The 26789-nt window shown below is 38.3% G+C and overlaps 1 protein-coding gene across 5 annotated transcripts in view; it reads right to left on the bottom strand.

Moving 5' to 3' along the window:
- LOC149178836 (zinc ion binding protein) overlaps positions 1 to 26789 on the bottom strand; it is a 496683-nt gene that overhangs the window by 164404 nt on the left and 305490 nt on the right. For all 5 annotated transcript variants that reach the window (XM_089420459.1, XM_089420458.1, XM_089420457.1 and 2 more), the window contains one exon: positions 18435 to 18540. In XM_089420459.1, coding sequence (XP_089276585.1) covers positions 18435 to 18540 — 106 coding nt within the window. The remainder of the gene's footprint in view (positions 1 to 18434; positions 18541 to 26789) is intronic.

Here is a 26789-nt window from a genome sequence, read left to right as displayed (position 1 = left end):
GGAATTTCCCCAAACAATTTCTATGTCTTGGAGATCTCATGTGCTTTAGCCTCTCCACCAATTTTCATGGCTATAGCACATCCGATGCTAACCCAAATCAACATAAATGGAGTAGGAAATTGCCAAAAAGTCAAAATGCAACTGAATGAATACGAAATGGAGTCCAGTTTTATTTATACGGAGTAGACGTCGTTTTAGGAGTACAATGGTTGCAAAAACTAGGAACTATTCAGCAAATCACGAAAAGCAGTTCATTAAATTCAAAATGGATGGAAGGAAGTATAATTTGTTTAGGTTCCAAACTCCCCCTACCCAAGTCATTTCTGCTCAACAAATGAAAAATCTTATTCGTAAGGGAGCCCTAGTATTAGTTCCACAATGTCAACAATTAGAGTTATTATCGATGGAAAGAGCTCACCAACAATCGGAAGTTACAATCCTAATCCAGAAATACGAGAAGGTTTTTCAAGACCTGCTCATGACATTACCCGCGGAAAGGAAAATTGAACATATCATTGAAGTCAAACCAGATTCAACACCAATAAATGTAAAGTCGTATTGTTACCCCCATCATCATAAAACAGAAATAGAACGACTAATCCAAGATTTGCTAAAGCATGGAATCATTACGAAAAGTAGAAGTCCATACGCAGCACCAGTGGTACTGGTCAGAAAGAAAGATGGATCTTTTCGGTTGTGTATAGATTACAGAGGATTAAACAAAATTACGATTAAACATAAATTTCTGATTCCATTCATTGATGAGATGCTAGATGAGCTCCATGGCGCAGAATATTTCTCAAAATTAGATTTGAGATCAGGTTACTATCAAATTCGAGTGAGATTAGAAGACATTGAAAAGACGGCATTCAAAACTCACGAAGGGCACTATGAGTTTAAGGTTATGCCATTTGGATTAACAAATGCACCAGCCACCTTCCAAGCAACCATGAATGAACTTTTCCACCCATACTTGTGAAAGTTTGTGTTAGTCTCTTTCGACGATATTCTCATTTACAGTAAGACATGGAAGGAGCACCTCAAGCATCTAGAGGAAGTACTGTCCGTATTAGAGAAGAATCAATTTTACGCCAAGTTATCAAAATGTACCTTTGGGCAAAAGGAGGTTGAATACCTAGGACACGTTATATCCAGGGAAGGAGTCAAAGTGGACCCCAACAAAATCAAAGCAATCAAAGAGTGGCCCAAGCCCAAGAACGTATCAAAGCTAAGAGGATTTCTAGGTCTAATTGGGTATTACAGAAGGTTCATAAAAAACTATGCACATTTGACAACACCCCTGACTAACTTGTTAAAAAAGAACGTTTTTCAATGGAATAACCAGGCAAACGAATGCTTCGAGAATATAAAGGAAGTAATGTCAACCACACCGGTACTGGCGACTCCTGACTTCTCCAAACCATTCGTAGTCGAATGTGATGCTTCAGGGTTCGGAATTGGAGCCGTATTAATGCAAGACAACCACCCTATAGCATTTGAGAGCAGGAAACTTAATAAACGAGAAGGCTTGAAATCAACGTACCAAAAGGAGATGCTCACCATCATACATACCTAAATGAAAATGTGCCAATACCTACTCGGAAGTCAGATCTCAATCTGAAGTTTGAACTGATCACAATAGTCTTCAATTTTTATTTCAACACAAAACGTTGTCAACAGAACAGCAACAGGGGATGGAGAAACTTTCAGCATTTGACCTAGAAAAACTACACAAAAAGGGGAGATAAAATGTTGTAGTTGATACACTCTCACGTAAGGATGAAGAGAACACAATATGCACCACCTTGATAGTTGTTCCTGAATGGTTAGACGAAATACGAGCCAAGTATGCCAAAGATTCGGATTGTGGTTCTATGATTGAAAACATCAGTCAATATGCCAATTTTGAATGGAAAAATGACATACTATGGTACAAAGGTAGGATTTACCTAACTCCAACATCCAAATTTAGAATGAAAATTCTAAGAGAATCTCACAGTTCTCCTGCAGCTGGGCATGTAGGATTCTTCACAACTTACTACAACATTCGACAATCGTTCGATTGGAAGGGTATGAAAATATACCAACCCCTGGTTTACTACACCCATTACATATTCCAAATCAAAAATGGGAGGAAAGTTCAATGGACTTCATTGAAGGTCTACCTGTGTTAGACGGTAAGGACAATATATTTGTTGAAGTCAACAGGCTCACTAAATATGCCCATTTCATAGTGATCAAAAAAACTAACACGACTAAGCAAATTACATAAGTATTTTGTACAAACTACATGGATTTCCCAAGATCATTGGAAGGATTTCTGCAACCAAGCGGGAATATCTCTCAACATGAGTTCGTCTTATCACCCCCAAACAGATGGTCAAACTGATGTCGTAAATAAATGCTTGGAAACATATCTTCGTTGTTTCGTCACTGACAAACAAAACAAATGGTCTCAGTGTTGGAAATACTGAGAGGGGGGGTGAATCAGTATTTCTTACAATTAAATTTTTTTTTTTAATTGTTCTAGTGATTGCCAACAACCTATATAGATATGTTTATGTATACACAGAGCATAGAAATCAACAGTGGAATTTAATGCTTTTATTAAAACTCAAGACAGTACAAAGAAATAAATACAATATAAGTATAAATCTGATTGTGAATAGTTGCCAAGCTCCAACTTGGACTTCAGTGAGGCTCCAACCTCCAAAGCACCAACTCTGTTTTGCAGTGGTTCTGCACTTAGGAGCACCTACCCCAATGACTTTAGTCCTGTTTAGTTCTGAGGCCCCAACCTCTTGGGCTCCAACCCAACCTTGGTGTAAACAGGTATGCTGCTGCACTTTATTCAGCTGAGGTTGTCTCACTCCTACTCTTCTACCTCTGCTGCTTCTGCTGCCTCTACAGCCTCCACTTCTTTTTCTGCCTCTTTTGCCTCTGCTGCTTCTACTATCTCACCCTCGGGTTCTTCACCACCATAACTACTCCAATAGTTCTCTGTTTCTATTGTTTTATACATTCCCATGCCTTTGTCCATTTGTTTCCGCTTACACCGTCTCTTAGGCTTCCTCCTCAGTCATTGTCGTTTCCTCTGACTCGCTTGATCTTTCAGCTTCCCTCCTTGATCGTTATGACTTCCTCTGTGCTGGTTTTTCATTCAACTTCTTGGCTTTATGGTCACTGTGTGTTAAAAACTGTAATCCAGGCCCATTTTTCAATGATGACAGGCATCCACAGCCTCCTGTGCATATATGTTCCAGTCCACTTTTCGCCTCCGATCGTGTTAAACGCATGTATGTAAGGTTTTGGCCACCGATGTATATTTATGCCGTGGATAGTGTTAAAGTATCTATATATATATATAAAATCTGCCTTTTTCCGTTGATCGCTGCACCCCGACGTAATATTTCCCTGTCACATCTGACGAAGCCACATGGTTTAAGCCCTGGGCGCTAAGGTGTTAACACATATAACCGTGCACTTTTGCCAAATCATATTACCCGCCGGGGCCCTCACCTATCACATCAGTCGATAAACGTGCATGATTAGATCCCGCCGTCCAATCGCGTCCACCATATCATCCGACAGTGTTCGCTAGCCCTCATCCCTCAAGCCGCACCCGCGATAACCCGCGGGGAAAGCGGTTTCGCGCCCATCACACCGGCCACATGTCGTCGTTTCACTGGATCGCGCGGCCATATACGGATACCGCCCATCTCCGATAGGCGGTGAGATAATCCCGCTTACCACCTGTTTGTACGTCTCCTGCGAATTAACCTCCATGCCACTTTCCTATGCGATAGCCATTGGATTTGCCACGTGGAGATCTAACGACTCTTGACCACCCGTTTCCGCTGCTGCCCGATGGTCGTTGGATCTGCACGGCCGCGATCCAACGGCCCTCGTTTCTCCATCTTATTTCCTCCCGATGGCTCCCTCTGATATGATCACCGCCGTCGAATCACACGATTCAACGGCTGAGCTTTATCCATGGTATATTTGCTCCTCTCGTCTCCATCTGCTCCAATGGCTTTGTGTGCTCCTCTTCTTCGGCTCTGTCTGCTCCTCTCGTCTCTATTTGCTCCTCGAATATTGCCATATTGACATCAATGACAATCTATGTCCAACAATCTCCCCCTTTGTTATTGATGGCAATATTCTTTTGCTTTCTCCCCCTTTGACATCAATGGCAAAGGGATGCATATGGACTCCCCCTGTCAAACTGCTCCCCCTGTCCTGCTACATCTTTATGAATGAACTTGAGTGATGATAAAGAAATAACCCCCATCTTTTGACGCAGATGTTCGAATGCTTCTCGAGGAAGAGGTTTTGTGAAAATATCAGCTATCTGCTCCTTAGTACTGATATATTCCAGGACGATGTTTTGTTCAACTACTTGTTCACGGAGGAAATGATACTTGATTGGTATGTGTTTGGTTCTTGAGTGCATCACAGGATTTTTGCTGAGACTGATAGCACTTGTGTTGTCACAATAGACGGAAATTGGTTGATCTGTACATATGTCGAGATCTTTTAGAGCTTCCTTCATCCATAGTATCTGAGAACAACAGTCTGCTGCAGCAATATACTCAGCTTCGGCTGTGGATAATGATATGGATGACTGTTTTTTGCTGAGCCAGGATACCAAATAGTCTCCTAGGAAGAATGCATTTCCACTAGTGCTTTTCCGATCATCTATACTTCTAGCCCAATCAGCATTGGTGTATGCAATTACAGTCAGTGTTGAGACCTTTGGGTACCAAAGACCGAAATCAAAAGTTTCCTTCAGATATCTAAGAATTCTTTTTACAGCTAATAAGTGGGATTGTTTGGGAGAAGATTGAAATCTTCCCACCATTCCTACTGCTTGCATTATGTCTGGTCGTGTAGCTGTTAAGTATAGAAGGGCTCCAATCATTGACCTGTAATGAGGTGCATCTACTAGAGGGGAGTCATCATCTTTGCTCAGTTTGTAGTTTGTGGTCATAGGTGTGCTCATGGGTGCACAATCCTCCATTCCATATTTTTTGAGCATGTCTTTTAGATATTTGGTTTGAGATATACACAATCCTGCTCTATTTTGAGATATCTGAAGTCCAAGGAAGTGGGACAACTCTCCTATCATTGACATCTCAAACTCTTTTGACATGTTTTGAGAAAATTCATGGCTCATTTCATCATTATTACTAGCAAAAATCAGATCATCGACATAAACAAGAGCAGCTAGTAACTTACCTTGATCTGTCTTTATTTATAGATTTCTTCCAGCCACTGCCTCTTTGAAACCTAGTTGTTGTAGATAGCGATCCAGTCTTGCATACCAAGTTCTAGGAGCTTGTTTCAACCCATATAAAGCCTTCTTCAAATTACAAACTAAGTCCTTTCCTGCTGTTAGATCAAAACCTTCTGGCTGCTCCATGTAGACTTCCTCCTTGAGTTCCCCATTTAGAAATGCTGATTTCACATCCATTTGATAGATTTTGAATCCTTTTGAGCAAGCAAATGCCAAGAACATCCTGATAGCTTCCATACGGGCCACTGGTGCAAATGTCTCTTCAAAGTCAATTCCTTCAATTTGTGAATAGCCTTCAGATAAGTCTTGCCTTGTTTCTGATAACTTGTCCTTCCTCATTCATTTTATTTTTGAACACCCATTTGGTTCCTATTATGTTTTTGTCCTTTGGACGAGGTACCAGCTCCCATGTCTTATTCTTCTCAAATTGGGTCATTTCTTCTTCCATGGCTTTTACCCAATGAGGACCCTTACTTGCTTCTGCAAATGTTTCTGGTTCTATCATAGATAGGAGGGCAATGACTTTTCTCTTGGCTGTAATTGTTATCCTTCTTCGGGTCTGCACACCTTCATCTTTATCGCCAATGATCTGCTCTTCTGGATGGTGTCTTTGGACATATTTCGTCTTAGAAGGAGTATTAGGTGGTTCTCTTTCCTCTTCTTCTTCTTCTTCTTCCTCATCTATTTCTTCTTCTTTAGGTTCTTCTTCTTCAATGAGAGAGTCATCTTCATGTTCTTCAATTTCCTTTACTGAAAGATTTTCATCAACCTTTACATCAATGCTTTCCACTATTTTCTTCAGTCGATAACTGTAGCACTTGTAAACCTTGCTCCGTGTAGAGTATCCAAGAAATATCCCTTCATCAACCCGAGAATCAAACTTTCCTAGTGAACCATCATTTATTTTTATGAAGCACTTGCTTCCAAAGATCTTGAAGTACTTCACCGAAGCAGGTCTTCCTTTCCATAGCTCACAAGGAGTTTTATCACAATTTGGTCTTAATTGAGTTCGATTCAGTGTGTAAACAGCTGTCCCTACTACTTCTCTCCAGAATCTAGGTTGTAAGTCTGCTGCTAATAGCATAGTTCTTGCCATTTCTTGGATTGTTCGGTTTCTTCTTTCAACTACCCCATTTTGCTGAGGTGTTCTGGCAACTAAGAATTCCCTTTTAATTCCATGAATATTACAGAACTCACTAAACTCGTTTGATGTGAATTCTCCTCCTTTGTCTGTTCTGAGGCACTTAATTTTTGAATCTTTTTCATTTTCTACAAGGGCTTTTAGATTCTTGAAACACTCAAAAGTTTCAGATTTATACTTTATGAAATATATCCACATCATTCTAGTATAATCATCAACAAATAACACAAAGTACGTTTCTCCTTGGAGTGCTTGATTTCTAGTTGGCCTACATACATCAGCATGGATGATCTCTAAGGGCTTCGATGTAGAGTGTTCCTTTGTCTTGTGGCTGATTCTAGTTTGCTTTCCATGTTGACATGGACCACATACTGCTTGATTTGGTTTGAACAGCCTTGGGATGTCTCGTACAACTTTGATCTTGCTGATATTGATCAAATTTTCGAAGCTTGTATGTCCAAGTCGCTTGTGCCACAGCCAACTCTCATCTGTCTGACTCAGGTAACGTTTATTTTCTTGAATCTTGTTCAGAATGTAAATGTTGTCTGGTGTCCTCACCCCTTTGGCCACAAGTTTCCCTGAGGCAGAGTTCCTTATTTCACAGTCTTTGGCGCTTAAAACAACCTTATGTCCTTGATCACAGATTTTGCTGACACTCAAGAGGTTGTGTTTGAGTCCATCAACCAGTAGAGCATCTTGAGCTTTTCCTTTTCCATTGATCAGAGTAACTGTTCATTTTCCTACAATTCTGCCAGATCCGCTTCCAAAGGACACATTCCCTTCCTTTTTCCTCAGTGAGACAAACTTCCTTCTGTCTCCTGTCATGTGTCTCGAGCACCCACTATCTATAAACCACTGGTTTCCATTATTTTGAGCATATAGAGCTAGGCCACATTTGTCCATGTTGGAGTTCTTGCTACTCGTCTTTCTTCCTTTGAGTGGGCAGTCTTGTTCATAGTGTCCATTATTGCAGTAGAAAGAGAAAATCAGATCAAATTTGGTCAAGGGATCAAATGAATTAAAGGTTTTGATTTGTCCCTGCCTTTTGGGGGCATATGAGTTGATTATTCTATCCTTTAGCTTTGTCTTTTCACTTCTACGAGCCATACAATGTCTGGCTTGATGACCGAAGTTTTTATGGTGAAAGCAGTATCCAAGAAAGATGGTTTTGTACTTGTTGAAGCAACCACGGTTTGAGTCGATTTCCTTCCTGGGAATTACTCCTCCCTCGTTCTTTGGATCTACGATGGGCCCTTGGTGGAGTACAGGTTTGTATTTGCTGTAGTGTCCATGATTCGACTCCACATTCTTCTTTGGAGTAATTCTCTCTTCATTCTTGGGATCTGGGGTGCACTTTTCATCTTTTGGATTGCAAGAAAGTGCATCGACATAGCTTTTCACATTATTCTTAGTGCTTGAGGATTCTCCTTTGAAACCTATTCCAGACTTGTCATGTTGAGGTTTTTGATTTTTCAAAATAGTCTCAAGTATTCGAGAGCTTTTACAGCCCTTTTTAATTTGCTCCAACTCCTTTCTCAGAGACACTATTTCGGTCTCGCGTTCTTCGCAAGTCTCTTCCTTTTCTTTAAGCTTTGCTTCCAAGAGATCTTCTCTCCTTCTTATTTCCTCGTTTTCCACTTTGAGAGAAATAATTTTGTTCCGTTCTCATTTTCTTCAATGGCACTTATTAACAGTTCATCTACATTTCCTTCCAACCCTGAGTCATCATCATCTGCGAGTGCCATGAATAATGCTTCTTAGCTTTCATCATGATCGCTTTCCCCATCTGATTTCCTTTTGATGACCATAAACTCATCCTCATCAGACTCATCTTGCTTGGAGAAGAAGTTTTGCTTATTGAACCCTTTCTTTTTATGTGCCATTCTTTTAGAATTTCCTTCATCATCACTTCATGTTTATGAGGACATTTTGCTGCATAATGACCTATTTTACCACATTTAAAACAGATAAGAGGATAATTGCCTTTAAGCTTGGATCCTTTCTTTAGCTTTCGTACAAATTGAGCCAATTCGGATTCCACATCTGACTCATCACTACATTCATTCCTTTCTTTCCCCTTCTTTGACCTTGAGGCCTTGAATGCTACATCTTTGGAGCTTGGGCCACCTTTCCTCATTTCATAGGCAGTGAGAATTCCATGGAGTTCATCCATTTTGAGGGTATCTAGATCCCTTGCTTCTTCTATAGCGCTTATTTTGGAGTCAAACCTATCTGGAAGAGACCTTAATACCGTTTGAACAATGGTACTTTCTTCAACTTTTTCGTCCAATCCTTTTAGGGAATTTACCATTTCAGCTACTCGGAGGAGGTATGCTGCAATATCTTCTTCATCTTCCATCCTCAAACTTTCAAATTGTCTTCTGTGAGTTTGAAGCTTTGCCTTTTTGACTTTTGAGTCTCCATCGTACAAGCCAACTAGCTTCTCCCACATTTCTTTGGCCGAGGTACAGTGCATGATTTTTGTAAACTCGGAATCAGTGATTCCACTAGTGATAGATTTCATGGCCTTTGCATTTGCAATGTAGGCTTTCCTCTCGTCTTGGTCTGTTGGAAGAGTGGAAGTAGTTTTGTATTCATTTTGAACAAAATGCCAGACTTCAGGTCCAAGGGACATTAAGTAGTAAGTCATTCTTTTCTTCTAGAAACCAAAGTTAGTGCCATCGAACAAAGGAGGTCTTCTTGATGCTTCGTGATTTCTCATCATGGCTGTGGATCCTTCTTCACGCTGTTAGGCTAGTATGAAGAAGCCTGCTCTTATACCAATTGTTGGAAATACTGGGGGGGTGAATTAGTATTTCTTACAATTAATTTTTTTTTTTAATTGTTCTAGTGATTGCCAACAACCTATATAGATATGTATATGTATACACAGAGCACAGAAATCAACAGCTGAATTTAATGCTTTTATTAAAACTCAAGACAGTGCAAAGAAATAAATACAATATAAGTATAAATCTGATTGTGAATAGTTGCCAAGCTCCAACTTGGACTTCAGTGAGGCTCCAACCTCTAGAGCACCAACTCTGTTTTGCAATGGTTCTGCACTTAGGAGCACCTACCCCAATGACTTCAGTCCTGTTCAGTTCTGAGGCTCCAACCTCTTGGGCTCCAACCCAACCTTGGTATAAAAAGGTATGCTACAGCACTTTATTCAGCTGAGGTTGTCTCACTCCTGATCTTCTGCCTCTGCTGCTTCTACTGCCTCTACAGCCTCAGCTGCTTTTTCTGCCTCTTTTGTCTCTGCTGCTTCTACTATCTCACCCTCGGGTTCTTCACCACCATAACTACTCCAATAGTTCTCTGTTTCTACTGTTTTATACATTCCCATGCCTTTGTCCATTTGTTTTCGCTTACACCGTCTCTTAGGCTTCCTCCTCAGTGGCTGTTGTTTCCTTTGACTCGCTTGATCTTTCAGCTTCCCTCCTTCATCGCTGTGACTTCCCCTGTGCTGGATTTTCATTCAACTTCTTGGCTTTACAGTCACTGTGTGTTGTAATCCAGACCCGTTTTTCAATGATGACAGGCATCCACAGCCTCCTGTGCATATATGTTCCAGTCCACTTTTCGCCTTCGATCATGTTAAATGCATGTATGTAAGGTTTTGGCCGCCGATGTATATTTATGTCGTGGATAGTGTTAAAGTATATATATATATGTGTGTGTGTGCGTGTGTGTTTCTCCTCCAATCACGTAATATATATATATATATATATATATATATATATAAAATTTGCCTTTTCCGTTGATCGCTGCACCCCGATGTAATATTTCCCTGTCACATCCGACGAAGCCACACGGTTTAAGCCCTGGCACTAAGGTGTTAACACATATAAGTTTATAACCGTGCGCTTTTGCCAAATCATATTACCCGTCGGGGCCCTCACCTGTCACGTCAATTGATAAACATGCATGATTAGATCCCGTCGTCCGATCGCATCCACCATATCATCCGACGGCGTTCGCTAGCCCTCATCCCTCAAGCTGCGCCCCCGATAACCCGCGGGGAAAGCGATTTCGCACCCATCACACCGGCCACGTGTCGCCATTTCACTGGATCACGCGGCCATATACGGATACCGCCCATCTCCGATAGGCGGTGCGATAATCCCGCTTACCGCTTGTTTGTACGTCTCCCGCAAATTAATCTCCATGCCACTTTCCTACGCAATAGCCATTGGATTTGCCACGTGGAGATCTAACGACTCTCGACCACCCGTTTCTGCTGCTACCCGATGGCCGTTGGATCTGCACGGCCGCAATCCGACGGCCCTCGTTTCTCCATCTTATTTCCTCCCGATGGCTCCCTCTGATACAATCATCGCCGTCGAATCACGAGATTCAACGGCTGAGTTTTATCCATGGTATATTTGCTCCTCTCGTCTCCATCTGCTCCAATGGCTCTGTGTGCTCCTCTTCTTCGGCTCTGTCTGCTCCTCTCGTCTCTATTTGCTCCTCGAATATTGCCATATTGACATCAATGACAATCTATGTCCAACACTCAGTGGCTACACTTGGCAGAATGGTGGTATAATACCACCTACCATACGTCAGCTAAAATGACACCTTCCAAGCTCTCTATGGTTATGAACCACCCAGATGGAAGGATTTTGCACAATTCAATTCTAAGCTACAAGCCGTAAAAGACCACTTAAAAGAAAATCAAAGAATTATTAACTTGCTAAAAGAAAATCTAACAATGGCACGTAATAGAATGAAACAACAAGCCAACCAACATCGCACAGAAAGAGAGTTCGAAAAAGGAGATTGGATCTTTGTCAGGCTTCAACCCTATAAGAAACTATCGTTAAAACAACAAGGTAAAAATAAGTTATCGCCTAAATAGTATGGCCCATACCAAATAATCAAAAAATAAGTAGCGTGGCTTACGGACTAAAGCTACTAGTCAACTATCGAATCCACAACACATTCCATGTATCAAGTCTCAAAAGAGTACTACGAAAAAATCAAATAGCTCAAACAGAGATACAAGAGACCGATGAAGAATGAAGAATCATCCTAGAACCTGAAGGTATACTCGCTACCACAGAAAAGGTATTACAGTCCAAGACAATCAAGGAGTACCTCATCAAATGGAAGAAACTACTGGAGGAAGACTCATCTTGGGAGTCAGAACGTTTTCTTCAGCAACACCCAACCTTACCTATGCTTTGTGGACAAAGCATTTGTAAGGGAGGGATCCAAGAAAAATATCAGCTGCCATAAATAAGATGACCCACATAGAGTTTGGCCCTAGTTGCCAATTTTAACAGAAAGTTCTTGTTGTTTCTCTGGGTGGAAATGACAACGATCCTAATGAAGCTTCTCCTCCATAACTAGGATCAGTGTCTGAACCTTCTCCACAACAAGTTGGATCAGTAGCAAGACTTCTTCAAAACAAGAGAAATCAGTGTTTGAAGCCAGTGTTGTTAAAAGCGCGATTAAATCGCGCTTTTTTCCCTAAGCCGATTTAATCGCGCTTTTTATGGGAAAAAAGCGCCTAAAAATTTTTTTGCCGCTTTTTTCGAAAAAAGCCCGCTTTTTTCGTAAAAAAGCTCGGGGGTCCGTGGCAGCACGATTTATAATGAAAATTTGGATTTATTAATTATTATTTCATGATCTTTGTACAGGTTGGAGTCCCAGCGACTTAATGACATGGTCTACGTCTACTACAATCTTCGATTGTGGGTGAGGCAACTTGAGAGGACACCTGATGTGGATGCCATCTCATTGGATGGGATTGACACCACTGCTGCATGGAGGGTTGAGGCCGAGAGGCCTCTCATGGATTCTACTGATGATTGGTTAGTGCAGGATGAGGGGGAGGAGGAGGAGGAGCAGGAGCAGGAGGAGGAGCAGGTGGAGGAGGAGGAGCAGGAGGAGGAGGTGACACCGCCTATCCGGGCTACCACTAGGACTAGTAGAGGACGTGGTCTACCTCCTGTAGCTCATACTTCTAGTTCTTCAGCTTCTAGAGCACATCAGACTCCATTGCCATTTCCACCAGCACAGGCACCAGTATCTACATCTAGAGGGAAAGAGAAAGTTGTGACATTTTCTCGCAAGAGGGGCAGAGGAAATCAATAGGATTAGACTTTCATTTTATTGTATATGAGTCTATGACATTATGACATGATGAGATACATTATCATATTTTTTGTTGATATTTTGAGGCTGAGCTAGGACTCGGGAGTCAGGACTTACTATTCAGGACATGATTCAATGTTATGTGTGATTTTAGCGCTAGAAATGATATTAAACATCTTATATATTAGTTTTCTTATCATATTTATGTGTCAATGTATTTATTTTATGTTGTAGATGGTTTAGATATTAAAAAAATTGAAAAAAAAATGAATATTTTTGTACCAAACGCTTTTTTCCCGCTTTTTTCCGCTTTTTTCCCGCTTTTTCCGATTTTTTCCGCTTCATTCCCAGTGCCAATTTAATCCCGCTCGCGCTTTTAACAACATTGTTTGAAGCTTTTGCACAACCTGGCTCCGTCGTTGATCCTGAACAAAGACAGCAAACTCACCTCGCTATTCCAACTGTCGTTGGCAATGAGAAGAATATCGATGATAGAACGTGAGTAACTTCCAACCCTGAACAGGAACTTACATTGCATAGCACAACATTGTTGTCAATTTTTCATAATCAAGCAAGTTCCCATGGGTCGCCACTAGCAGAACGATGAAAATATTTTGTGATGATTAGCAAGTCCCACGCTGATCTATGATGGGCAATAGAAACAGGGTTGTGGAAAACTCGGCAAAATAACATAGACATTCTAAACAATGCTTTTCAAGAATGAAATCACGTTGTTCTTTTCTTTTATGGCAGCAAAATTCGTTAATTTCAAGGTTGTGCAAGGATGATGTCCAGAATTGGGGACTATGATAGAGGATTATATAGAGGAATATCGAAAGACAGAATTAACGATAAAATATGGTGAATAAAGGGTATTGGAGAGGCTTTTGAAACAACTTCTCATCTTCCAGCCAATCCTACCAACGTTGTATCGGCGGGTATACAGGACCTAGAGATATGTGCTTGGGGCCTCTTGAAATTTCTTGCCAAAGAGAACGACTCAACCGGGTGAGCCATAATCTAGGGAAGAGAAATACCCAACTTTCTTCATTTGTTAAACAGAAAACACTGACATGCCGACCATGAGTTGCCCCTTCACATCCATAGCATTGTTCTGAAAAATTTTGAAGTGTTACCACCACAGGAAGTGGCGAACGATCTCGTTGCTATCTAGGGTCACGACGATCGTGGATTCGACCATGAATTCTCAATGATGTTGTGGTCGCTTCATCATCGGGTGCAACTCTCAGGGCTTTGTATCATAAGCGCATTAATATCAGAGAGTGAGGAGTACATGCATAGATTAACTTGGTCCAACTACAACCTCCCTACTCAGATCTCGGTAATGCTTTCTTCCAAGGATGTCGAGCTCTAGAGGCGTCATGTAATTTCTGCTCCATCATATTTTCCGATAGCTTAATCGTCGTGGCTGACCGTCGTGTCTCCTTGCGTCGTTGTCGATTCCTTATTAATTATATAGTATGTAGTCATATAATTATATTAATTGATTATATAATTAAAATAATTATATATATATAAATTAAATAATTATATATATTTAATAATATAATTTAAGAAAAAAAAAGGAAAGAGAATAAGTGGAAAAAAAATAGGTTCGCAAGGGAGGAATTCAACATCCCCAAATGACGTATGCAACATTAAGGAAATAATCAACAATAAAGCTTTGAGGACAAAGATTTTGAAGAGAGAGGCAATGTTATTAATATAATTTGTATAAAAATAAAATAAATATAAGTGAATAAATAATAATCACAATTATAGTTAAGTAATGATTAGTTAATGAAGAGGCATGTCTCCAAAGGACTTTCACAGTCATGAAGACGCACCTTTCTAGGTATATAAGCAAGCGCTCATTGTAACATTCAACACTCTTGTACATTCATCTTATTAATAAAAATATTACTACAATACATTGTATATTTACATTTAAAAGCACAACTATAAGTTTTGTTGCTATATCAGAGTTGCCCTTCTAGGCCTCCATGTCAGCCTAGAGTGGCCCTAAGAAGGCTACTTCGACTTGTTTAACAAGCTATCACGGTTGGCTTGCAACCATGGGTGGGCTACTTAGCATTCTAAGCATAGGAGGGGATTCACTTTGATATTTTGACACTTTAGAACTTGTACAAATAAGAGAGAGCCTCATTCTCTCAAATCATCACACTTTGGATCTTCAATCTCTCAAAAAGAGAATTCAGACCTATAGTGGACAATGAAATTTGGATGTTTTGGATGAATTATGATGTTTGGATATTTTCGATAGCATTCTTGGAGCTTCTTTTTGGCAACTTGTGGATGGATATATTCGTTTTGTCTTGTTAGTACTTTTATGATGCAATATTTTTGTTTTGATAAATGTCTAATGCATGGAATTATTCTCTTATGGTGAATAAGTGTGCCTTAATTAATGTAAATTGCTTGAAGCATTGAAAACTATTGGATTTTTTGGATGTGTTACTCATTAGACAAAGAATGAATGAATTTTCCTAGGGGATTAATTGCATTTCATCCTTAAAACTCCACAACAAGTGTCATTGTGATATAAAATGTTAGGTTTTGTAGCATCACATGTGTTCTAGACACAAAATTTTGTGGAGAGGCTAAAATTAGTGTTGCAAACATCGCGATCGGGATGAAATCGATGAGGGGAAAAAATCGGAAAAAAATAGTAAAAAATGAATAAATCAGAAAAAAAATTAACAAAACATCGACAACATTAAAAAAATATAAAACGAATCATCTTTTTTCAATTTTTTCAAGTATCTAAAGCATCCACAATTTTTTGACGATTTTTATGATTTTTTGGCGATTTTTACAATTTTATTGCAATTTTTATGATTTTTATCGCAATTTTTTCATTTTGGAAAAACTCTTGGCAATTTTTTCATGATTTTTTGGTGATTTTTTTAAAATGAAAAAATCGCGATTTTATTTTCGCAACACTGGCTAGAATACATGAGATCTCCAAAACCCAAAAATTGTTTTTGGAAATTCCGCCTAGAAATGACTTAATTAGATTATTAACCAGTTTTTTAATATTTCCTAAGTCTAAACTTAGGGAATATGGTTAGTTAATCATAATTAATTAAGTCAAGGTGTGAATGTTCTAGAAGCTCACACAGATCAACTTCAAGTTATTCCTAGCCATCAATTAAGATTTAATCTTGGTCGTTGGAGTCCCAATAGAGGATTATAAGAAGTCGATGGGCACTTGGAGAGTGCACTTAAGTAGCAATTCCTTATGCAGATCGAGCTAGGAGCAGTAGAGTTCGAGCCAGAGAGGGACGCAGTGTTAGTGAGGGGCAAGGACAGTGATCCGGAGGAAGATTTCCAGATCCAGAGAGGCAGTACCAAGAGGCTGAGGTATTCCCAGTGCAGGAATGCGCAAGTGCAGGAACGCGCGATTGCAAGAACACAAGTGCAGGCAGTGCGAGTGCAGGCAGCGCAAGTGCAGGCAGCGCGAGTGCAGACAGTGCAAGTGCAGGCAGTGCGAGTGCAGGCAATGCGAGTGTCGGGGTTGCTTAGGGAATATCTCTGCCAAATTTTCTTGTTGTTTGGATTGCCAGTTGGGCATCCATAGATGTACTCAGATTTCACTGTTGCATAATAAAATAAAACCCTCATTGCTGCATCGGTTTTCCCAAGTTGGGTTTTTCCGGGGACATTTGTCCAAAAATAACTATGTAAATTTATGTGTGTGTTAGCATTTCTTCCAACGTTTATTCTTCCGCAGTTTTATTTGTGTAGGTTGCATTGTGAGTTATTCAGTATTTGTTGTAGGAAACAGTGAATTGTTAATTTAATTAAAAATTAGGAGAATAATTTCCAATTGCTGCAACAGGATTTGGGTTTCCGAATTTTCACATAAAATTCTAGATATCATTTTGTTGTTGCCTGCATCTAGGGTAGCGAAATTGTTTCTATGCCTCCTTGAAGAATGAAATTGCAATCACATGCTTTATCTTGACTCCATTTCTCCCAATAGGCAAGCACTAGGTCTAGGATCCTTGGTGATCACCTTCTAATTTGAAAATCATTCTTCTTCACCTCTTTTTCTCTCTTTTCCTCGTCCCTTTAAGGCTATGGTAGCCTCTCTAGGGCTTGGTGTGAAATTCTCCAGAGGAGTGCACTTTGGATTCCAATCAAACAGACCTCTTATATAGTGTCTCCTCTAGGCACCTGCAAGTTTTGAACAAATTTTAACGATGGAATCTCAAGAAAACGGATGCCCTAGCTTGCACACCAAGTCGGAACCCTTGAAGCTGCCTTTCAACTTAGGGATTCTTTGAAGGTTTATACTTCAATAGTGTATCATTCAAAACCCTTTCTCTTAACTATCTTGACCTTGGATGAACTCTTATCTCGGCAAATACCATAACCCTAGGTCTCGTATAGTGTTTCTCTCAAAGGGGTTTTTCATGAAAAGTTTTACCTAGCTTCTCCCAAAGCTCACACTTAATTGAACCTTTCCATTGAATGAGCCATCATTGTCTCACTTTGAATCCTCTTATAGACACATTAATCACAAGTGAGGGATACTAGGAATCCTCCCGTCAGTGAAAATCCAAGAAGAGAAGGGGACATAGGTTGTGGTGATAGTGAATCGTCGTCCCAAATTGTTGTTGTACCCTATAGATTTACCCTATTTACAAGGCCTGCTAGTTTGTGCAACGACAGGTTAATTTAGAAAAAGTACCATAATTAATTTAATTAATTATCATGGACTATTAGCCCAAAGTTCTAAGAATAAAATTTAAATAGTAAAATTATTTAAGTAACTTGTATAAAATCTCAATCATTGATCTCAAGTGAGGTTTAGGATTTAATCTTAGCCATTCATCACCTAGGAGATTAGGGTTATGGATTTTGGCTTAATGAAATTATAAAATAAGCCTAAGGGAGAGGTGAAGACACACAGTTGTGGAGAAAGTGATTTTCTCGAGAGCGAGAGACTTGACTAGACTGAAGAGAAGCGAGGAGAAGTGCAGCAGGGAATTTCTGGAGAACTTCAGAGAGGCTGAGTTGCCGAAGAGGAGGGATGAATTGAGGAGGTAAAAATATCTAGAGAGGTCAATTTATCTTAACTACGCAAGGGCCTATACAAGGTAAAAAGAAACGGGGCCAATTTGCTAGTGAGATAGGTCAAATTCTCTAGGGTCATGTTTCTTCAGGAGCGTCAATTTCCATGGGCCAATTTCTTTATGGATGATTTTCCCAGTGGGACCAAGTTTCCAAGTTCCCATCAGTAGTATTTTTCTATATATTCTTTGTGGGTCTAGGCCAAGATTTTCCTGAGAAATTTAATACAAAGGAAGATTTTGTTTGATATAAATTGGCTGTTGTAGTATGATTGTTATCTCCTTTTATTTCTGCTGCATTTGATTTTTTGAGTTAATATACCAATGAGTTTTTTCTATCATCAATTTCAGAAATATTTCCTGGGTTTTTAATAAATTGCTAAAGTAAAGTAAATCAGATCTGGCATAAGAGAGTTTAACAAAATGAAACCACAAGCTGGAACACACCATATTTTTACAGAATTTTCACTAGCCTGTGGAAACTTACTATACCATCTCATCACTGGAGATTCAAGAAAACCCACAGACTTGAGATTCAAAAATTAATGTATAATTATGACATTTGATTTGCCCAAATAAAATGGACAAGGGGCAAAATAAATGAAGAAAAAACCAGCCTAGGATATCATATAATCTTTAGTTATGAACTAGCACAAACAGTATACAGTTCCCACTATCGAAAACATGACATCTACTAATATTATTACATTCTTCATAAAGAGACCTCTTTTATGCAAGAATGGAAACTTACACTTTACCATGTTTGAAGAGAGTACAATGTTGTTGAACATACCTGCTTTGTGTACAATGACAGCAGTAAATTATGTACAGCAGAATCTTCATTTTGCAGCCGCTGAACACAGAATTCCAAATACTTGATAGCCTCATGTGTCTCATCCCTGCAGTACATAACTTGAAATCAAGTGCCTAAAAAAACAATAAATATAAACAGTGAGTGAAAAAATGACTATGCAATTAAAGAAATGGTATATGCCATTCCTACATAATAGTATGAAAATAAAAACATAAGGACAATTTTGATGACACATTCGCATAAGGGAAACATCCTGCCCAATATATTTTGCATTAAGAACCGAATCTAAGGTAACATCAATCTGTCTCTGCACCAATGTGAAACTCAGAAGCCACAAATCTTCATCCTACATTTGATTCAGTAGGAATCTACCTACACTACACTGCCAAATAAAATCATATTTACACAGAATCCAAGCATCCATGTTACATCTAAAAATGAAGTCAAAGTACACCCAAGGCTGGCCCTTTGTTTTTTACGTGTATTCCTATGAACATAATCTTCCAGTCACTGGTAACGTCTCAATTTGAAATAAGCTTCTAGAATTCAAATTGTGAATAGGGCCTTGAGGGTTATACACCAGGTGATCATGACCTAGACATGAGACCTCTTCCCCAAAGTTGGGGATGTCATGGGTTTGACTTTCTTGATCTCCTCAATATTACACTCCATAATTGTAATGGCCATAATTGTAATGGTAATGAATAGCATAGCAATATTAGCATGAATACAAGATATGCATTTGATAGCTACATACGCATGCATCACATATATAGCACTAGTATACATATTAGCTGATATTGGAAAATGTCTAAGTATAGAGTAATGATTTAATTATTGAAGTACTAAGTAAATAACTAACTCACTAGAACATAATGAATACATATTAGCTGATATTGGAAAATGTCTAGACTAATGATTTAATTATTAAAATACTAAGTAAATAACTAACTCACTACAACATAATGAATATGTGGAGTGGGCCCTAATTATGCCACCCCTATAATATGAAACCATTTAAAGTACTATTCAATATATATATACACACAAAGGATTGTATAATATAAAAGTGAAATTAAAATAAATAACATTTTTATATTAACTAAAAGAATTATACATTATATATATATATATATAAAAAACTAAATAATATAATCACATAACATTGAATAAAGTTCAAAATAAAATATAAAGATTAAACTAGTCTACAAAACCAAAATCAATTTAACCAAACAGCGTTATTAAAATGAGAGGTGACCACCTCTAAAGATGAATCATATTCCACGTAACAGGACAGGTGTAGGGAAAACAGATGGACGGGGAATGTTAAGACGGTGGAAGGAGGGGAAGACAGTGGGCTTTTGGAGATGTTATAAGAGAATCGAGGAGGACAGAAGAAGGGGGTATTTTTTTTGTTCTTACAAAGACAAAGAATGAGAGGAGGAATTTACCAAAGAGAGACACATAGGAAGAGAGCTTTTGGGCATGGGGCAAATTACTTCAAACTTTGGAGTTGGTTACCGATATTGTCCCAGTTTGGCTGGGAGATTTTGGGTCTTTTGGTAACGGCAACGAATTTGGAGCAATGGTAGCCCGAGATAAACTTCAAAAGCGAAATCCATGTATAGACTGTGAATTAAATTTCACAAATTTTGCTTTAAAACATCAATCTCTGAATTTTGGGCCTCGATATGGTCAAATTGTGTCAATTGGGGGTTTGTTTTGGTAAGGGTTCTACATTCTGTTATCAAAGTCGGTTGAACTCTTTGGAGCCTTATAGGCCCCATCCCTTCTATAACGGTTTTAACATTTTGTTAGTTTAATATCCTGCAATCATTTAAATAAATATTTATTGTCGATTATAAAGTTGAAAAATGCCCCATCTGTATTGTATTTTTTTTCCAGAGGTCATAGATACACACAACACTGAACTCGGTCTCGATCGTGGTCATGGATGAATTTCAACACGCCCTTCAAATCCTCGACTTGCCATCAGATTTCATTTTCTGCTACATAGGTCGTTTTATTTGAGTATAATTCCTACTAGAAATCAACGCATTTAGATTGTATTATTTTCATATATTTATACCTACATTAGCATAACAAACTGGTTACCCACATTCTTCCCATGGCTTGGGAAGTCTACACGATGACGCTTGTGTGACCAATTATATTAATATTGTCAGATGTGAACCCAATTTTTTTTACATGGCAGTCCTATTTTAATCTGCAAGACAGGAAAATCTTGTGCAAAGGCCAAATTTGATTCTTATAGAGTTTTTCCCTCGTTATATTTCAAAAGATAGGCATATTATAATAACTCAGTTACAGAAATGGGCTATAGTAAAATTGCATTCCTTAAGATGATATAGAGCTTTGCTTATTTCTCACCAACTAAATTATGTGCCCACATTTTTTTTAATTTGAATACTATTAGAATGAAATTGGCATCATAAAGTAAACAGTAATTTCCATTTGCTTCTTAAGCGTAAAGCAAGTACTCGGTAAATGACTGCTTGTGCGATGGTGTTGTGTGAAATTATATCTTGGCCTTCGCTACTGTGGTATGGCGCTAATGTAGCGTACATATTAAAATGTTTTTTCCTTTCTTTCTACTATGTCTCGTCAACGACCTTTACATTAATATAATGACTATTTATCACTTAAGCAAAGCCCAGCCGAACGTAGTCTTTCCGGCTAACTCAATCTAGGGGCAAGCATTGCCAGCTTTTATTTCAGAAAATCGATTTTTAGCGTTTATTTCAGAAATCAAACCATTATGTTTTAATGTTACCATTGTCTCGAACCATTCCACTTTGAAATCTGCATAGAATTATTGAAAGTCGGGTAGGATACAGAGACTCTTTTAAAAATATAAGTTAATATTTCGATTTAGGGTATATTTCTTTTAATTGAAACATTAATAAATATACGTTCCTCACAAAATTAGCAATTTTAATAATTTTTTAATTTATTTAATAATTATTTTAAGGAAGGATAATTAATGAATTAACGAAGGTTATATCACGGACAATATGAATCCCCTGGAACACAGAGCATCTGCCGAGCACCGCCGAAAACTTGAGAATCACTCAGATTTCTATGTTCAGCACCACCACTATTGATCCATGGATCGATTGACTTCTCGCACGAAGACTCGTGGTCGACTGCAACGTGACATAAAGTGTGCATAGATCGATAGAGGCTTTCCCCTTCTCTCTTGGCCAGTGATATGTTTAAGTGTATGTCAAATGGCTTTATTTATTCTTATACGGGAATATTAAGGTTGATAAAGACTAATTAGTGTCATTACGTTGGTGTTCACAGTGATTAATCATTTTAAAAAGTTTAATATATTAATTAATTTTCCACTTAATTATTTAAAATATTTTTATTATATTTAAATTTACATAATTTTTTATTAAAAAAAATAGTAATAATAAAATATAAATAAAGGTCTAAGTGGAAACGTTGCATTTCAATCAAATATTTGTTTATAACATTAATATATGTATATGAACAATATTAAAAATTTGCAGATTGCATGATGAACAATATTAATTCAAAATAGAGCAAGTTCGAAGCACTCCTGTGTGCCAAAATTAAAATAGAGTAGCTTCAGTTTTATAAAAAAAAATTAACGAAAGAAAAGAATATGAATTTAATTGCATTCCTAAATAATAAGTATTTGTTTTATAAAAATATAAAATAAGGGCAAAGACTCAAATGTGAATCTTGCACGTCAAAATGCAATCAAGTCATACCCAGGTTTTCTTGAGATTAGTTTGTTGGAACTGCAGAGGTTACCCATGGAGACGAGGACCTGGGTTAGGGCCTATTGCGGAAAATAGAGACATAATTTGCCTCATAGAAACACATGAGCATGAAGGGTGCAAGACACCTTTGATTGAAGGATACTGGAAGATGGCAGTGTGGAACAAGGCAGCAGGGAATGGCAAAGGGCACGGGGGTATCATGGTTTTAGTAAGGGAGAAAGAAGGTCGTCTCATTCAGTTAGAAAAAGAAGACTCAAATAAGCAATTCATTTGGTTTAAAATATCAGAAAATGAAAACCACATCATAATTGCAGCATGCTATTTTGCGCCACAGGTCTCAAAAATCTACAAAGGTAGAGGGCTTGACCACAAAGATTCATTTGCAACTTTAAAAGTGGATATTGCAACATATTCTCAGCTAGGTGAAGTCCTTATAGTGGGTGATTTCAATGCTAGGACTGCAAGTGAGCAAGCTAGCATTCTTTGTTGTAAAGATGATTGTGACCCTATTTGGCTTACAGAAGAAAGCAATCATCAGTGGGAAAGAATTTCAGAGGACAAGAGCTGCAATCTCTTTGGTGAACAATTGCTTACTCTATGTGGGGCCTTTCATTTAGTCATTTGCAATGGCTTGACTAGATGGGCAAAGTCCGGTAATTTCACTTGCAATACTTACAATGGAGCAAGTGTGGTAGATTATGTAATTTGCTCGCATGGTTTGTATGAGAAATGGAAGAAGTTTTGGTTGGAGATCAGCGGTGGGATTTGAAATCAAATCACAAGCCAATTTATTTACGTTTCTCTTGGATTGGAAAGAAACAATTAGAGTCAAAAATTCAGAATGTCCAACAAAATCTCCCACAGGGCAAAATTCTTGACCCCAGAAAATTGTAATACCTTCAAAGTGACGTTAGAGAGACTCTTTGAGAAGGAGAAAATTACAATTCACAGCGTTCATAGTCATGAATTGACACATTTAATTCAATGCGCACTTGCAAAGTGCAAAAGAACAAAAATTAAGAAGTCTGAAACAAATTGCTTTCCGGTTAATGTTTGGTTTGATGAGGAATGCAAAAAGGCAAGGAGAATGTGGAAAGAGTCAAACAAGGATAACATAAAGCTCAAATCTTACAAGCATTTATTAAGCAAGAAAAAGGTTGATTTCATGGTTTCAAGGAGGGAAGAACTAATCTTCCTTGGGAAAAATAATCCCAAATTATTTTGGAAGGAGCTCCAACCGAAAAAGATACAAATTGGAAATAATATTACAGCTTCTAAATGGTTTGACTATGCAAGACAACTCTATGAGTAGGTTCCCAAGGTTGACCCTCCCCCCTTGGTCAACACTGATACTAAACTCTTCACGGTACAAGAGGTAGAGATGGGTATCAAGAAGTTGGGTGTTGGAAAAGCAAAAGACTTAGCTAAACTCCAAGCAGAATATCTAAAGTGGGGCTCAAAGATTCTTGCATCTCACATTACAAAAATCTTCAACAACATCATACAACAAGGGCTCCCCACAGATTGGACAACTAGTCTGGCAATACCTCTTTTCAAGGGCGGCGACATCAATAATCCCTCCAATTATAGGACCATCATGATAAACCCGTTGTTTGCAAAGCTATTTCGAAGCATGCTAGAAAACAAAATTAGCAAGTGGGCAGAAGAAAGAAATAAGCGTGCTAAAGGGCAAGCCGGTTTTAGACCTAAGCATTCCACAGTTGATCATTGCATAACTTTAAGGCACATCATTGAAAAAGTTTGGGGGAAGAAGGAGGAAGTCTTTTGTTGCTTTGTTGATTTCAGAAAAGCGTTTGACTCGATTCCTAGGGATAAACTTTGGCAAAGAATGGAGGAATTTGGGGTTCCTAAACATTTGAGAGCAGTTGTGCATAGGTTGTATGAAGCGGTGAAAGTCAAAATTAGAACTTCAGCAGGGATTTCTGAAAGTTTTAGAAGCAATATCGGGGTCAAGCAAGATTGCCCACTGTCTCCTACCCTTTTTTGTTTATATATCGACAAGCTTGAGGAGTGGTTAAATTCACAAGGGGGTGATGGTATCTATTTGTGCAAGTTTGTTATAAGGCTTCTTTTGTATGCAGATGACCTTATTCTGATTGCTAAATCGGCTCTTGGTTTGCAAGAGCACTTACTATCCCTTGAGCATTTTTGTAGAAGTGTGGGGATGCAAGTCAATATCAACAAAACGAAAGTAGTGGTCTTCTCTAAGAAAAGAAAACATAACCAACATAAGTTCTTCTGGAAGAAGTTGCGGATTACAAATACCTCGGAATTGACTTCAACAAAAATCTAAGCTGGAATGGTTGTAGAAAGAAAAGAACTTTGGGGGGTTGGAAAGCATTTTATGCTTTTCAAAATAGGTGTAGAGAGGCAGAGTTATGGGACTGGAAGACCACTCAAACTCTTTTTGGGCTTCTAGTGATTCCAGTGATTCTATATGGTTGTGAACTGTGGGCTAGCAGTACTTCCGACATGCAGTGGAGACAAATTGAGAAAATTTAGAAGCGTTTGATTACAAACAAATTTAAGATTAAAAGTGCAGTTCCTTATGATATCTTGTTAAGTGAAACAGGGACTGCTCCTATTGAAGCAATTGCTATGGTGCGAGTCATAAGGTATTTAAAAAAAATTGAGCAAATGGAAGAGGGTAGATGGCCTAAGGTTGTCTTTAATGATAGATTGTGCAAGAGCAAAAAAACTTGGATGCAGCAAAATAACAAATGGTTTAGTAAATGGGATATTTGCTTGAACGCGTGCCCCATAAACAGCGAAGAGATAAAAGCTTTTGTTATGGAAAAGTTCCACAAACGTACTTGGGAGAAGGAGCTAGGAAGAAAGAAAAATTACTATATTGAAGTGTTAAATCCCACTCATAATCATCAACCAAAAGCATACATAGAGGCCAATATCTCTTGGAGAGCCAAAATTCTTATTGCTCAGTTAAGGACTAATTCTCATCAACTCCGTTGTGAAACAAGGCGCTAGAAAAGGCCAAAGGAAATGTGGGAGGAAAGGGTATGCATTTTTTGTTCTTCCGGAAAAATGGAAACAGAAAAACATTTCATTTTAGAATGTGAGGCCTTCAAAGACAACAGGGAAAGTTATGCAGATACGCTGGCAGCTAGCTCTTGGGATAATCTATTTAACGAGGGGTTTGTCGAGAAGATGGGAGCATTTATTGTGAAGCTTCACAAAAAAAGGGCCGAATACATCAAGCAGATGAAGAAGCAATCTGTCCCATAGGCTATCTTTAGCCTCGTGGACGTTAAAATAATTTCTTTCTCTCTTTCTTCTATTCGACCAATCGAAGGTGGTGTTAGGATGTCATGTTGTGAGACGGACGAAGAGCGAATAGCGTTGACAATTAAACGACATAGAAGCATTAATTATCATGTATGTCCCGCCTGTGATTTGGTATATTCTGAGAAGTTAGTAATTTAGTTGGAGAAATTTTATTTTTTTTTAAATATTTTTGAAACTTTGATGTTTAATATGCACATGTTTGATGTCATATACATCTTCCGCATTTTAATGTTCTTGGCAAAACCATAACGAGAGAGGTTCAATCAGAACGGATGGTGTTATCATTTTCTTTTTTTTAAAGAGATACGCGAAAGTTCCACGAAGAACGGGTCGGCAAGATGCAACACACTAACTACAAATGAGGAATGGAAAATATTGCTTTATATTTATCATTCAATTCCCAAAGGGAAAACGAGAAAGATTGCTTTATGTGCCTCATTCGCTCCTTAATCAAATTGAAAGTGAAATCAAATAAAAATTAAATTACAAGTGAATTGACCGGTTGAGTTATAAAATGAAGAAAGATACTATACTCCCCTCCACCCAGCGTGATATCGAATCTATTTTTATATCCATCTCCTAGTGGCTTTGTGCCCTATGAAATTTTAAATGCAAACAATAGCTTTTAACACATACTACTATATTATTAGTTATCTCTATTCAAATTTATAATTTAGACAAAACTTCTATGCTTTTATAAAGTTGGTATACTTCTATAATTATCTAAACATATTTTACTCAACTCATTATCTAAAATGATGTTGAAATATAAGTTTTATATATATAAAAGAGTCACATTTAGGATTAGAAAACGCTAGGTAGATATTACGAAGTGATATTATGGTCTATGAAGGCCAAGCATTGTGACAAGTATTATTACGCATTAGGATAGAACACCATGCATTAGGATAAGGAGGTAGCGATGGCACCCTCCTTGACCTCAGTACCAGTAAGACCTGCCTGCAGGTAATAATAGCATAAAACTATACCCATGTGTGATCTTGAATTTACGAAATTATATTTATTAAAACTAAATTGTACCTCAGATTTTCATAGTTTTATTATGTATTCAAGAAAAGCTACGATGGTAAAGACATATCAACGATGACGACGCCATCGGGTAGCATCGCTATCTCTAACGCCACCACCATCGTCATCACCATCACCATCACCATCACCATCCCCACCCCCGATACCATCATCAACACCAAACACTTCAGCACCTGAGCTAATC

This window comes from Pinus tabuliformis, chromosome 4_1 (assembly GCF_031772625.1).
Source record: "Pinus tabuliformis cultivar Carrire ecotype Pingquan chromosome 4_1, CPIR1, whole genome shotgun sequence".
Taxonomy (NCBI): Eukaryota; Viridiplantae; Streptophyta; class Pinopsida; order Pinales; family Pinaceae; genus Pinus; species Pinus tabuliformis.
The sequence above is the reverse complement of the archived record's forward strand: the minus strand, read 5'-3'. Positions and strand labels throughout refer to the sequence as shown.